Raw genomic sequence first — 15391 nt, forward strand, 5'->3', positions numbered from 1 at the left:
GGAAACCACATAGGAACTGACAACTGTTAAAGATGCACAACATGATTGAATTACTGTATGTATTCCAGAATCATTGTATGTTCTGCCTCTTAGGAAAACAGTGGTCCATGGAGGTGCGGTGATCCCTCACCCCTTTGCCATCAGCCTATTTGAGCACACAGTGTATTATACTGACTGGACGAAGATGGCGGTGATGAAAGCCAACAAGTTTACTGACAGCAACCCTCAGGTGGTTTACACAACATCCCAAACCCCTCATGGAGTGGCAGTTATACACCCACTTAGACAGCCTTATGGTAAGCCTGTCTTTTATTCAAACATTCCAGTGATGATCGCACCTCTATTTGTTATGTTAGTGACTGACAGTCTAAATGTAATTTATGGTGATATATGAAAATATGTTGAGTTTCATGTATTTTGTGTTGCATGTACAGGTATTGTGATTTATTCATACAATATGAAAATACAGTGTGCTTGAGTGGTATAGGAATCATACTACCTCTAAATTTGAATTGACTTGACTAAGAAAGTGTGTGTGTGTTTCCAGTGTCAAACCCTTGTGGGATAGGCAGGGGTGGCTGTGAGCACATCTGTGTTCTAAGCCACAGGTCAGACAACGGAGGGCTGGGCTACCGCTGCAGGTGTCGTATGGGCTACGACATGCATGCTGATGGCAAGAGATGTGTGGGTAAGAATCAACACTCACCATCAGTGAAGTAGAAAGAAGGCGCCCCTAACCACTGTTACATCCTTTTGTGTGTTGTGGCACTGTAATGCCACTGCACGTGTTATCTGAAGGTTAATGGAGGTGGTGGGTCTCTTCTTCTCCTCCAGCTGTGAGACAGTTCCTGCTGTTCTCCAGCCAGTTGGCTGTCAGAGGGATCCCCTTCAATCTCTCCTCCCAGGAGGACGTCATCCTCCCTGTCACTGGAACCCCCTCCTACTTCATTGGGGTTGATTTCAGTGCCGAGGACGATGCCATCTTCTTCTCAGACACAGCCAAAGACATCATCTACAAACAGAAAGTCGACGGGACAGGTGAGAGTGTTCAAACACTGAAAGATTTCTGTTAGAAAGTTGACTTTACACAGAACATGGAATTTAGAATCACTAGCATTTTTCATTTAGCATCATGAAATGTCAATACTCAAATTTTTTTTTAAATGTTTTCCATACCCTACCATGTTTACATCCCTGGATAATATCCTTTCTAGCAGAGAGCTAAAGCATGTGATCCCGGCAGGCTTATACAGGGAGTTAAGGGAGTGCCTGATGGGGCCAGCTGGTACTATGGGGGAGGGAGGTAGTGGGCAGGAGTATGGACAGCAGTAAAACTCTTCACTTCTTAACACCTCAAAGTCATGTTCCAGAAAACAAACTATAGGACATAGAATTATAATAGTTCTAGAAGATTCAATATTTACCTTCCAACCTATGACTCAATATTTTTGTTAAGAGGTTACCGTACTAATGTGGTAATCCATGAAGAAACAGGTTCCAGGAAAAGTGAAACTAACAATCTGCTCTGATCAGTAGTGTTGTTTTAGCAACACAGCGTCGGCCGGCTCTAGTTTTCTCTGTCAAGTCTACATGGGGCAAATGCAAGCTGACAGTCTATTGACTTAAGTGTGTTCCTCTTTCATCTCTGTATTAAATGGCGGTGGCCACTACTTTGATCTGTGCAGGCAGGGAGGTACTAGCAGCCAATAGGGTGGACGGTGTCGAGGACCTGGCTTATGACTGGATTTCAAAGAACCTCTATTGGACAGACCCGCGTTACAGGAGTATATCAGTCATGATGCTGGCTGACAAGTCCAGGAGAGCCATCGTACGCAACCTGAACAACCCCAGGTCCATCGTGGTGCATCCTGTGATTGGGTAAATGTACAGCAGGGATTGAGGGGACGGGTTAGAGAGAGGGGGTGCAGTGCACCACAACCAGTCTGCCTGTTGCAATGAAAATAAGTGTTAGAAATCATTCTCCTGTCCTGAAACTCAAATGGCTGAAACTGTACATGGAACAGCATTTAGTGATAATTTAGCATTTAAAGATACAATACGGAACTTTGATTGCTAATTCTTTACATAAAAATGTGTTCTTTACGTAAACATGTAATGCTATTCGATTTCTCATCTCATTAGACCACACACACTTTTGCAACATAAGCTGCTCATGGGCGTGGGGAAGTGTGCCCCTGTATGCCCACCCAGTAATTTCTTGATAATATTTTGGTCTATTTAGGGGACCCACCTAGCTCAAGAGCTCCCCCATAGGTAGAAAGTTTCATATAATCACTTTAGCTCTGGGCACAGAGGCCCATGCTTTCATCCTGGATCTCTGCCCCTTAAGAAGATGAAAAAGCATTAGGAAACTGGCCACTTGTGTCTGGTCACACCTACCATAATGCGAGAGGTGCCCAACCCATTCATAGATTGTTGGCGCTTTAAAGCTAAACCTGATAAAAGGAGTCTTTATTTAGTGCTAGTGGGACATTTCCAATAGCTTCAAAGTCATAAGGCCTCTGGGTCCAATAGCCTAGATTAGTTCAGCATGAAGGCTGGTATTGTAGTGAACACTAAGAGCTTGGCTTAAACAGAAAAACCCTGTGGAGCCCTCAAACAAACTGTCTACGTTTCCAAGTTCCTATAGAAAGATTTTGAGATATATAGTCGTTTTTTGGTTGAGGTTAAACTGACACTGTCATATTTTATCCTTGTGAAAATGTGACTTTGTTTGTTATTATTGTTCATGTTTGTTTGGCAGGTATATTTTCTGGACAGACTGGTACCGTCCAGCGAAGATTATGAGAGCCTGGTGTGACGGGTCACATGCCCTGTCGATTGTAAACACTACTCTTGGTTGGCCCAACGGCCTGGCTATTGACTGGAGGTGAGCCAAAGGTCCCATGTCCCAGCCTCCTACGAAACAGTCACATAATACACCACAATTCTTCCCCTTCCAGTAACACAATTCTTCCCCTTCCAGTAACACAATTCTTCCCCTTACAGTAACACAACAAAAAAAGAAGAAGAAAGAAATTGTGATTTAATTTGCAAGAAATCAGATCAAATCTGACTTCACAGAGGAGGTGCCACATTGTGCCACGTGTGATGACATCATTGTATTGTTCAGCCATCTAAGATCTCATTAAGCGTCATGATCGTCTCTAATCCTTTTCCTGGCAGTATGTTTGTGTAACAGTGTTTACTCAAAGCTGTCTCCCTGGTCCTGTCTCCCCCGCAGCTCCATGCGTTTGTACTGGGTAGATGCCTTCTTTGATAAGATTGAGCACAGCACCTTTGATGGCCAGAACAGATTATCCCTGGACCGCATCACTCAGATTTCACATCCTTTTGGCCTCACCATATTTGAAGGTGATTCATTATTCATTTCTTCATTCATGATTTTTTTTTTTTTAAAGGATAATGGATAATACATACTTTTTAAGTAGATAATTGCAATTGGAATTACAACCATTTGACATTTTTGACCTAATGGTTTTATAAGTAGTGGCCACCTTGTTATGGTATATAAGATAAATCATTTGAATTTAATTTAATTTAATTTTAATTTAACTAGTTGTCCCTCCTGCTTGACTGATGATCATTTCAGAGGACAATTACTGTGTCACCTCAACCATTATAATGTTTGCTGGCGATGAGAGATAGATTAGTTTATGTCATAGGTTGTGCCCCGGTATTCTCAGTGGGGTCTCACTTACATGAACATTCTTGCTTGGGCCTGTCCAGGTTATGCATACTTCACTGACTGGCGCCTGGGTGGTATTGTGCGTGTTCGCAAGACTGATGGAGGAGAGATGGTCACCATCAGGAGGGGCATCAGCCACATCATGCATGTCAAATCATTCAACTCCAATACCCAGACTGGTAAGCAGCTCTCCAATTACTTGCCCTGCTCTGGTTTCCATATAAGTTAAATGTGACATTCATGATATGCTTTTCTACCTCCCTTCTCAGGTTCCAACTTCTGTAACAGGCAAACCAACCCTAATGGGGACTGCAGCCATTTCTGCTTCCCGGCGCCGGACTCCCAGAGGGTGTGTGGCTGTCCTTATGGCATGAAGCTGGCACCCAACCAGCAGACGTGTGTAGAGGACCCATCCAACGAGCCCCCCACGCTGCAGTGTGGTGCCAACTCCTTCTCCTGTGCCAACGGGAAATGTGTCCCTAACAGCTACCGATGTGACGGTGTTGACAATTGCCATGACAACAGCGATGAAGTCAGCTGCGGAGTTCATAGTAATGCATTTGTGTTATGTTTATGTGCTGCTAATTTAGTGGAGTATGCTTACTATTAGTACATTACTGAAAAAAGTTTTTGGGATGGGCGATAATAATCTACAGTGCCCTGCATATGTAATGGAAGCATTTTTTCTTCTTTTGGCTCTACACACTAAAAGTTTGGATTTTAAAACCCTAAAATAGAGGGACTAAAAAGTGTTGTAATTTCTGAATGGTGAAACCAATATGTACACAAATTCCAGAAAATAAAAGTTGACAATCTCAACTTTAACCGTATGTCAATTGTTTGATTTAAAATCCAAACGTTTGGAGTGTAGAGCCAAAAGAAGAAAAAGTGCTTCACTGTTAGATTACTTACAGAAGGCACTGTATACTATTTTAAAGTGTATTGTCTCTCTAGAGAGGAAGATACAAAAATGTGGTAAAAAAATAATAATTAATTCCTCCTCTTTCTCAGACACCACCTGCAACCCCTCTGCATTCACCTGTGCCAACCAGCGGTGTATACCCAGGGGTTGGCGCTGCGATGGGCAAAACGACTGCATTGACGGCAGTGATGAGAGGGATTGCCCCACCCAAACACCTGGCACCTGTCCAGCCAACCAGTTCACCTGTGCCAACCTCCGCTGCATCCCACACACCTGGCTGTGTGACACGGACAACGACTGTGGGGACAGCTCTGACGAGGCCAACTGCGGTGAGTGTCTCACACACACACACACACACACACACACGTTTACCAGTGCAAATTCATGACTTTGACCTTAGTGGGTGCTCCACATTGAGAGGTAGATGTGGTGAATTACCCACCTAAAATGTAATGAACGAGTTTGAAAAAGGTACTTTATAAATGGAAATCATTCATCGTTTACTCATCGATAAAGTGTCATTGACCAAATTCATGTCCTGTCATGCGCAACATCCCAGCTTGATTTTTCTCTCTGTGTTGGCAGACCTCACAGGCACATGCCACCCAAGCCAGTTCCAGTGCCCAGACCACCGCTGTATCGACCCCAGCTACGTATGTGACGGTGACAGGGACTGTGTGGATGGAGCTGATGAACAGGGCTGCAGTGAGTGTCTCTCTGGATTATAACAGATTATTATATCAGTACTCTATGTTCAGAGGACATGACAGTTTGACAGTGTCAAGTTAATGGAATGAACGGTGAAAAGGCATTTGCATTTTAATTGTCTAAGCCTCTTATGTCATTGATCTCATCTCTAGCTGTTTATTACACAAATAATTACTTGCATATTCTAAACTGTGACCTTGGTTATCAGTGCTTGTGTTTATCAGCCTAATCATACCGTATCATCATTTGTTTTTTTTAGTTTACAACTGTACTGCTTATGAGTTCAAGTGTGCCAATGGACATCAGTGTATCAACTCCTACTACCGCTGTGATGGAGTCTTTGACTGCAGTGATCGCTCAGATGAGTCTGGCTGTCGTAAGTATTCAAGTTCTCTGTTTTATGCCAGTAGGGATAAGTAAGTAAGTCAGGATCATGATCAAGTTGACAATCATACAGCTGATCAGTGTAACAGCACATCACATCACATTTCGTAATTTCACCTCTGTGATTATGTTCACGAGCTTCCCCGGTTGATGTTTGACCTTGCCGTCTCCAACTGTGCCCCAGCCACCAGACCCCCGGGCATGTGCCACCATGAGACTGAGTTCCAGTGCCAGTCTGACGGCAGTTGTGTACCCTCCGCCTGGGAATGTGACGGCCACCCGGACTGTGAGGACGGCTCGGACGAGCACCATGCCTGTCCCCCCCGCACCTGTCCCACCTCGCTGTTCCGCTGTGACAACGGCAACTGTGTGTTCCGCGGCTGGCTCTGTGACGGGGACAACGACTGCAGGGATATGAGCGATGAGCGGGACTGCCCCACTCCACCCTTCCGCTGCCCCGGCTGGCAGTGGCAGTGCCCGGGACACAGCGAGTGTGTCAACCTCACTAGGGTGTGCGACAACACCCAGGACTGCCCCAATGGTGCGGACGAGTCCCCGCTCTGCAGTAAGTCTCTGATCTCGTCTCCTCCACCTCTGGGCAGCTACAGTGTCCACTCAGGCAGTATCATGTAACAAATGAAGTGCACTTCTGTCTGTCCCAATGAGTTCATCACTTTTGTAATTTTAGTGTGCACTGGTCACTTAAAATTCTGATATATATTTTTTCTCACAACATTTAAACTCACAAGTTAATTACTCACAGGTTTCACCTGTCCATTCATTCATTTTGGTTTCATCATTGTGATTTGACGCCATCATGGTTATGTCGAACACCAGTACTTTGTGCACCGCAGCGGTTTCTGGTGTTTTATTTTTTGCGATGGATTTTGTTGTGTGTGGAATCTTGTGTTCAAATCATGCATGTGTTGATCTGGTCTGTGTTATCATTAAAGTGATCTGTGATTCTCCTCTCTTGCCTTCTTCACTGCTATCAGACGAGCCCATGCCAGGTAGGAACAAACCCTCAATCATTGGTGCAAACCTCACGCATGTAGCCTTGATTCTCCCCCAAAACTGCCATCCACACTAACCACTGGAATATGTGTAGAATTGTGCCAAACACAATGGGAGTATTATGATTGTTCTCTATATAAATGAGCAATGTGTAGAAGATATGTACAAATTGTGTTTTGAAATGCAGAATACATTCAGTAGTTGCTGTGGCAGCTTTGATGATGCTCTTTTGTAGCACTGTGATTCATTCATCTAGATATATTTCATTCATTCATTTATTCATCCAGATTTCCGGCCTTGTCAGTAACATATTTTATTTCCTTTCAGACTGTTGTTTGACTGAATGATTTCCATTGTGTCACTCCTCCTGTCTTTGCCCTCCAGACCAGGAGAGCTGCTCTGACAACAACGCGGGTTGCACCCATGGCTGCATACAAGGGCCGTTCGGAGCCCAGTGCACATGTCCCATGGGCTTCCAGCTAAGTAACGACTCCAAGACGTGTGAGGATATAGATGAGTGTAACCCCCCAGGGCTGTGCAGTCAGCACTGCTTCAACGAGAGAGGCTCCTTCCGCTGCCACTGTCAAGACGGCTACGCTCTGGAGGCTGACCAACGCACCTGCAAGGTCTCAGGTGAGGAGAGAAATGTCCACTCTACCCTGTCATAGGCCTTTTCTGCATCCAAAGAGAGGACACATTCAGAGGCTCTGGGATATACTCTTTCAGCCAATCCATTTAGTCCTCAACATACTCAATTATATCCCCCCCTTCAAAAATATAATCAGCTAAATATGAAAAAGAGAAGATGATCTTTCCCAGGATTATAAGACCCTTCACTCAGAAGACAGGAATGGATGTAAATCTGATTGGCCCACACAGACGTGAGGTTCCCTGCGGACAGGAATGATGCATAATGAAGGGGAGCTGTGGCCCCCAGACCGCTGGGCCGGCACACTGTCTCTCTTCTCCATTCTCTCTCCACTCTGCTCTGATTTCTTTAGATAAGACAAATAACATATATGTCACTCACTGGCTCTCGTATGGGGTAATTAGGACATAATCACCAACAAAGGCCTGTTTATCAGCAGTGCGCCTGACATGAGCCCATCTGCCTCAGAGATAACCTCTTGAAAAGCCCTGTAATTCAATAGGCCATTATATCCAACAAGGCTGCATTTATGCTGTGGCTGCTGATATCTGTGTAGCCCCTATTTATCGTGTTGTGTAGTTTTGGAGGTCCTCAATAGGCGGCATGTGGTAGCTGATGAGCGTTCTCATTTGAATGATAATGCACAGGTGACAAGAGAAGTGGTGTGTCTTCACAGGTTCGCGCGAGGCTTTGCTCTTAGTGGCCAGCCGGAATCAGATTGTATCAGATGACATCAGCGCCCAGCCCAATGTGGTCCGCTCACTGGTTCGGGACGGGCGCAACATCGTGGCCCTGGACTTTGACTCAGTCACTGACCGTGTGTTCTGGTCCGACACCAGCCAAGATAGAATATGGAGTGCTCACAAAAACGGCACTGACAGGACTGTGGTGAGTCCTGAATGACTTTTCATATCCCACTTTTAAAAAATAAAATAAAAAATAAACTCATTGCTTGAATACATGTCTTTGATTTGATTGACAGGTGTTTGACAGTGGAGTGACCGTGACTGAGAGCCTGGCGGTAGACTGGATAGGCAGGAACCTGTACTGGACTGACTATGTCCTGGAGACCATTGAGGTGTCCAAACTGGATGGCACCCATAGGACTGTGTTGGTCAGTGAGAATGTGACCAACCCCAGAGCCTTGGTGCTGGACCCAAGAGACAGGTACGGCCGTGTACACAGTGTTTAGCCTACTGGTATACAAATAATAGGTTACTGGCAGAGTTAGTATTTCATTGTCAGATCCACTGAGTGTTGAAATAAGATATGTTTCTATCGTGCAGCGCTCACCTGATGTTCTGGACAGACTGGGGGAGAAACCCTCGCATTGAGAAGGCCAGTATGGATGGAAAGTTGCGGACCACAATTATAAGCAACAAGCTGTACTGGCCCAATGGCCTGACCATCGACTACCCCAACAACTTGCTTTACTTTGCCGATGCCTATCTGGATTTTATTGACTACTGTGATTACAATGGCAAAAACAGGAAACAAGTTCTGGCCAGCGATCTGGTGAGGAAATGAGAGGCATTTACACATTACTAATTCATGTTTACTTTACTTTAATGTTAGATAACATTTTCAAACAATGATTTATTGATTTATTGATTTAAATACACTTGTTTTCTACTGAGTATATATCATATTGAATATATAATTGTTTGCATAATTTGCTTACTTACCATTTTGTGTCGAATAATGTGAATAAAATGCACTTCTTGTCTTTTGCAATAAAAAGGTACTGCAACATCCCCACGCAATTACCATTTTTGAGGATTTTGTGTATTGGACCGACAGATACATCAACCGTGTGATCCGAGCCCATAAGTGGCACGGGGAGAACCAGACAGTGATGCTCTACAACCTCCCTCAGCCCATGGGCCTGGTGGCAGTACACCCGGCCAGGCAGCCTGCAGGTACGACGGGGTCCTGCTGCACCAACCCCTTTGTAGCATTGGCTTCTTAGCCTGTCTTATGTACTGTACATAGTACAATGTGGTTAATCAGATACCATATAGGCCAACTGATCTTAAACATTTGGCATGCTGATATCATCAGCCTCTTGGCCTGCCAAAGGCGCATTGTGGCTAATCAAGTTTTAGGACATATCATATGGTTAGCCAAATGAAAATAAATCGCTGGCATGATGAAATAAGCATAAACTAGTATAGTATTGCCATTGTATTTGGACTTGACTCAGCTTTAAACGTGTGTGTGTGTGTGTTTGTGTTTGTGTTTGTGTTTGTGTTTGTGTGTGTGTGTGTGTGTGTGTGTGTGTGTGTGTGTGTGTGTGTGTGTGCGTATGTATGTGCGTGCGTGTGTGCGTGCGTGTGTGTGTGTTTTATTGGCCCTGTGTGTAGGTGAAAACCACTGCTTGAGAAGCCCCTGTACTCATATCTGCCTGCTGTCAGCGGTGGGGCCCAGGTTCTACTCGTGTGCCTGCCCCTCAGGCTGGACCCTGGCGGCAGACCAAATCACCTGTGCCAGAGGTAGGCACCATGCCAGTCTGAAGGAAACACTCATCACTCACAGTTTGATTAAAAAGGAAGTGAGATCAGATGCAACAGATAGGTTGTTATATTCATAATTCATACGTTTTTTTATAGCAGAGGAGGTATTTTTGTAAATGCTACTCACTGACTAGAGCTCTTTTGCAAACATTCTTTGCTGTATCCAGCTCTCAGTTGGCAAAAGGAGAAATCTCCTTGAACACTGGACTCATATTTGCGAGGCTAGGGACTTGTCAACAGTATCCCATTTAAATGTTGTTGTAAAATCCTGTTCCAGAGGTAAATATTGAGAATCATAAAAGTGTGTCTAAGGTTTCAACAAGACAAGGGACCTTTAATCTGAAGTCCAGGGAGTCCTCTTTAGGTCAACAGCTTAACCCATCTCAGGTTTCAGCTTGTTCAAGGAAGGCAGAACTCAGTCTCCCCTGAGGCCAATGATTACCCAAGAATGAAAATGCCTGCAGCTATCCATTGATTCTAATTTGTGATGACAAAGCGAATCAGATTGTGGAACAAACTTTCACCACCCAATCTGAAGCCCTCTCCTCTTTCAAGATTAGGAGCTCTTAAGACTGATGTAGTGTGGTGATACCACATTGTGTTCAATTATGTATAATTTCATAGAAGCCATTATGATTCAGAGCTGTAGTGTTTGGAATAAAAAAATAAATGTTAAAAAGCTAATATAGGCTTGTTCCATTAGTGCCACTAAATTGTTGTTGATATCGTTGTTTTCCTGCAGTCGAGGATCCTTTCTTGGTGGTGGTGAGAGACAGTATCATCTATGGCATTTCCTTGAACCCAGAGGACAAGAGCAACGACGCCATGGTCCCTGTTGCTGGGCTTCAGAATGGATATGATGTCGATTTTGATGACATCGAACAGACCATCTATTGGGTGCAGCACCCGGTAAGTGTGATTATTCTCCACAAACAGACAACAACTTGAGATGGCAGTATTCTCTCCCTGGGTCTGATGAACCCCCTTCTCTCTGACTAAACCGCAACCCATCTCTTCCCTAGGGTGAGATCCACAGGGTGAGGTCAGACGGTACCAACAGAACAGAGTTTGCCCCTGCAGCCATCCTGGGCTCCCCTGTAGGCCTGGCCCTTGATTGGATGACTGAGAACCTGTACTACACCAACCCAACCTCACAGTCTATTGAGGTGAGAAAGACCGGCGAGCAGAATTAATCCCATACTCTGTCATTGCTCCTGTGAACAGAAATAGAGTACTGTTTTTTTTTTTTAAGATGGGTGGCTGACTGATCAATTGCATGTACAGTAGGGTAGAGTAGTGTCACTTTGGAGATATGCTGTTGTCAGTGGTACACAGTAACTAAACTACTATACTCTGAACTAAACACGACTACTCCATAAACAAAACAAAAAAGAAAAACATTTACATTTGTAATTACAGTATTCCAGCGTTACAAAATAACTGACCAGCTGCATGTGTGTTTGGGGCAGGTTCTGAGGTTGAGAGGGGAGGTACAATACAGGAAGACACTAATCACCAATAACGGCTCCCCGACTGGCGCGGGCTCTCCGGTTGGCATCGCTGTGGACCCGGCACGTGGGTAAGCCCCATTTAACACTGCTCTGGCACGGTCGCTCATCCCCACAGCCACTGAGCCCTATCGGCCTGCCTGCCTGCCTGGTCTGCCCGCCATCTGCTCTGCCCCCAGAGAGAGCTCAACCAGTGTTAGTGGACACCACACAACACGACACACTCCAACAACCTAGGACCAGGGAAACAACAGGCCACATATCAGCTGCTCACCTTCTGCTTTCATAATGTATAATGGCTTAACTTACTCCTACAGTATGTGCTGTTATGTGATTTGAAGGGGGCACAGTGCCCGCACACACACAATTACACTCAAACGTACGCCCATGTCTATACAGCATTTGTGCAAAAGCCCAGCGAATGTCCTCCTTAGGGACAATAAATAGATAAATGTAACAATAAATGTATTGCACAAGACACAAAGATTGCTACTGCATCTTTTGAAAAGATATTATGGAAACGAGTATCTGTAGATGTTATCATATGATGTGTTTTATATCTTACAACATGATCACTGTATTCATAGCTGTATCTCTTTTGTTAGGAAACTGTACTGGACGGACCAGGGCACAGAGAGTGGCATCCCTGCCAAGGTGGCCTCTGCCGACATGGATGGCTCCAATCCTGTCACCCTGTTCACTAACAACCTGGACCATGTAGAGTTCCTCACTGTGGACATCACAGAGAACAAGCTGTACTGGGCTGTCACAGGCACCGGAATAGTGGGTCTTCAGTCACACTATTAACCACCATGATTCATTCATTCATATTTACCTGGCTGAAGACACTATCAACATACACTTATATTACACTATACTGTGGTCCTCTGTGGCTCAGTTGGTAGAGCATGGCGCTAACAACACTTCATGGGTTGTGGGTTCGATTCCCGCTGGGACAATATAGTATACTGACAAATGTATGCACTCACTGCAATGTAAGTCGCTTTGGATAAAAGCATCAGCTAAATTGCATATATATATATATATATTACACTTATACAGTACAAACATTCTATACCTATTGTTAACTAGGGCCCAGAGTTTTTCCTGCTTAGGTTATGTGGTCAGGAAACTTCAGGCCTTTCTTAGTTTAAGCAACCTTTTTCACTTGCTTGATGCAGACTTGATGTCATTGAATTGAATGCAGTCTTGATGTCCCCACAGATTGAACGCGGGGACCCAGACGGGACAAATCGTATCACTATTGTGACAGGCTTGTCCCATCCCTGGGGTGTGGCTGTTCACAAGAACTTCCTCTACTTTACCGACCGGGACTTTGAGGTCATAGAGCGAGTCGACAAGGCCTCCGGGGCCAACAAGGTTGTGCTGCGTGACAATGTCTCTGGACTGAGAGTGCTGAAGGTGCACTACAGGGAGAGTGAGTATCTGAAGGGGTGTATTGTACACAGCCAAGACAGAATAAGCCTTACACTGTTCTCTGAATGAAATCAAGCCATCGGCTGTTTTGCTTTCGTTTTTTGCTTTCGTTTTATAGATAAAGAATGGCTCGACTATGACATTGCCGTTAAAGTTAAGCTCAAAGTTTTAGCTGATGGGTAATTACTACGACGAAGGTCGCAAGAATATTAGTTTACCAGTTCTTCCTCCTCTTGGAAGAACATTTGGTATGGAAAGAGCCTTGAAAACAGAGCAGATAATTGCCCCCCTGAAAACAGAGGAGATAATTACTAGCCTTGAGATTGGCTTTGTAACGTCTCTGTCTCCACAGCCTCGGCGGGTACATCCAATGGCTGCAGTAACAACGTGGGTGTGTGTGAGCAGCTGTGCCTCCCTCGTCCTGGAGGCCTGTACACCTGTGCCTGTGCCACAGGCTTTAAGCTGAACGCTGACAACAGAACCTGCGCGCCGTACCAGTCCTACGTGGTCATCTCCACACTGTCTGCTATCAAGGGCTTCAGTCTGGAGGGGGACGACCACTCTGAGGCCATGGTGCCTGTAGCTGGGAGAGGTGTGTGTTTGTCAGATAAGACTACGGCTGTAGCCTGTAGTTCTGAGGAGAGGTAATATCTGTATGGTTTCAGACACTTTAATCAGATAGATAGATGGATAGCAGTGGATTGTAGAGTTAAGGGGAAAATGTAGCTGTAGATGTAGATCTTTATCATCACACAGTGATGATACATTGGTAAAACAACTGGGCTCAGTATTTCAAAAACGTTCAACCTAGATCAGAATGATGCAGATTTTTTGTTATCCAGGATCAGATCTATCTGATAGATTTTGAGTAGTACAGGAAATCAATTAGCTCATTCTGATCCCGATTAAAAGTTTATTAAGTTTAATTCTGATCCCGATTAAAAGCCCTGTTGATTTCTGTGTCTAACCTACTGTACTAACGCCCTGCAGGTCGTAATGCTCTGCACGTTGATGTCCACATGGCATCTGGTTTCATCTACTGGTGTGACTTCAGCAGCACGGTGGCGTCTCAGAACGGAATACGCCGGATCAAGCCTGACGGTGCCGGGTTCCGCCAAGTGGTCACCTCTGGGATTGGACGCAATGGGATCAGAGGCATTGCCGTGGACTGGGCTGCAGGTATTGTGTACACAACCATACACACCAGCTCTCCAGGAATTGGTTTAAATGATGCCAGCAGATAGAGACAATAAAGAGACAGTAGCAAGACAGTAAAGGTCAGGCAGCAGATGTGCTATGCCCATGGGACACAGTGTGTTTATCTTATCTCAGCCATTCTGTCACAATTGGTCAGTGTTGTTTAAGGCAATGTCTATGTAGAATCCTTTGCTCAAATATGCAGTATACTGTGTTGTGCTGACATATTTGTATCTTGGCTGTACTTTTCAGGGAACCTCTATTTCACCAATGCCTTCCTCTCTGAGACGTATGTGGAGGTGTTGCATTTAAACACAACCTTCCGCCGTGTGCTGTTGAAGACCCAGGTGGACATGCCACGCCACATAGTGGTGGACCCTAAAAACAGATACCTCTTCTGGGCCGACTATGGCCAGAGCCCCAAGATAGAGCGAGCTCTCTTGGATGGAACCAACCGCACTGTACTGGTATCTTCTGGGATCATAACACCCCGAGGCCTAGCTCTGGACTACCAGACTGGCTACGTCTACTGGGTGGATGACTCCCTGGATATGATTGCCCGTGTCCACCCAGAGGGGGGAGAGACAGAGATAATCAGGTATGGCAGCCGCTACCCCACCCCCTATGGGGTCACAGTGTTTGAGGGCAGCATTATCTGGGTGGACAGGAACCTCAAGAAGGTCTTCCAGGCCAGTAAGGAGCCTGGTCGCACAGAACAGCCTGCGGTGATCAGAGACAATGTCAACATGCTGAGAGACGTGACCATCTACGACCAGCGCACCCAGCCCAGCTCTGCCCAGCAGCTCAATCACAATCCCTGTCTCGAGGCTAACGGGGGCTGTGCCCACTTCTGCTTCGCCATCCCTGGGGCAGGACCTCAGGCCAGGAAGTGTGGCTGTGCCTTTGGGAACCTGGGGGCGGACAACGCAGGCTGTGTGGTGTCGCGGGACGATTACCTTATCTACACCACTGAGAGCACGGTGCGGAGCCTGCGGCTGGACCCTGATGACCACGCCCTGCCCTTCCCTGTGGTCAACGTGCCCCGCACCTCTGTGGCCCTGGACTTCGACCGCACAGACAACAGGATCTACTTCACTCAGAGCTCAGGGGCTGGTACAAGCAAGATCAGCTACATCAGTCTGTCCTCTCCCACCTCCCCTCCGACAGTAGTGGCCTCAGGTAAGGAGCCAAACGTCTATATTCATCTATACATTTTCTCAGTAACAGCATGATCTATTGCATTTGGCTTCTAATGTTTTAGCCATTTTATGCATGCTCAGGGATAGAAAAGATAAAAGATAAGAGCCAGGCCCACAAAAATACTATTCATCCCAAGATATAGGCTCATAC

At 45.4% G+C, this 15391-nt stretch overlaps 1 protein-coding gene across 1 annotated transcript in view; it reads left to right on the plus strand.

Annotated features, from left to right (window-relative positions):
- lrp2a (low density lipoprotein receptor-related protein 2a) overlaps positions 1 to 15391 on the plus strand; it is a gene marked incomplete at both ends in the record, with an annotated part of 52448 nt that overhangs the window by 13607 nt on the left and 23450 nt on the right. The window contains 27 exons of the mRNA XM_080537269.1: positions 94 to 296; positions 548 to 688; positions 835 to 1038; positions 1686 to 1878; positions 2765 to 2890; positions 3245 to 3375; positions 3751 to 3888; positions 3979 to 4260; positions 4721 to 4960; positions 5217 to 5336; positions 5599 to 5715; positions 5908 to 6288; positions 6719 to 6733; positions 7122 to 7370; positions 8063 to 8274; positions 8369 to 8553; positions 8673 to 8901; positions 9128 to 9305; positions 9750 to 9878; positions 10642 to 10808; positions 10922 to 11065; positions 11369 to 11478; positions 12013 to 12190; positions 12632 to 12845; positions 13197 to 13436; positions 13835 to 14023; positions 14294 to 15220. Of these exons, the coding sequence (XP_080393395.1) occupies positions 94 to 296; positions 548 to 688; positions 835 to 1038; positions 1686 to 1878; positions 2765 to 2890; positions 3245 to 3375; positions 3751 to 3888; positions 3979 to 4260; positions 4721 to 4960; positions 5217 to 5336; positions 5599 to 5715; positions 5908 to 6288; positions 6719 to 6733; positions 7122 to 7370; positions 8063 to 8274; positions 8369 to 8553; positions 8673 to 8901; positions 9128 to 9305; positions 9750 to 9878; positions 10642 to 10808; positions 10922 to 11065; positions 11369 to 11478; positions 12013 to 12190; positions 12632 to 12845; positions 13197 to 13436; positions 13835 to 14023; positions 14294 to 15220 (5642 nt within the window). The remainder of the gene's footprint in view (positions 1 to 93; positions 297 to 547; positions 689 to 834; positions 1039 to 1685; positions 1879 to 2764; positions 2891 to 3244; positions 3376 to 3750; positions 3889 to 3978; positions 4261 to 4720; positions 4961 to 5216; positions 5337 to 5598; positions 5716 to 5907; positions 6289 to 6718; positions 6734 to 7121; positions 7371 to 8062; positions 8275 to 8368; positions 8554 to 8672; positions 8902 to 9127; positions 9306 to 9749; positions 9879 to 10641; positions 10809 to 10921; positions 11066 to 11368; positions 11479 to 12012; positions 12191 to 12631; positions 12846 to 13196; positions 13437 to 13834; positions 14024 to 14293; positions 15221 to 15391) is intronic.

This window comes from Nansenia antarctica, assembly GCF_963989245.1.
Source record: "Nansenia antarctica genome assembly, chromosome: 7".
Lineage (NCBI taxonomy): Eukaryota > Metazoa > Chordata > Actinopteri > Argentiniformes > Microstomatidae > Nansenia > Nansenia antarctica.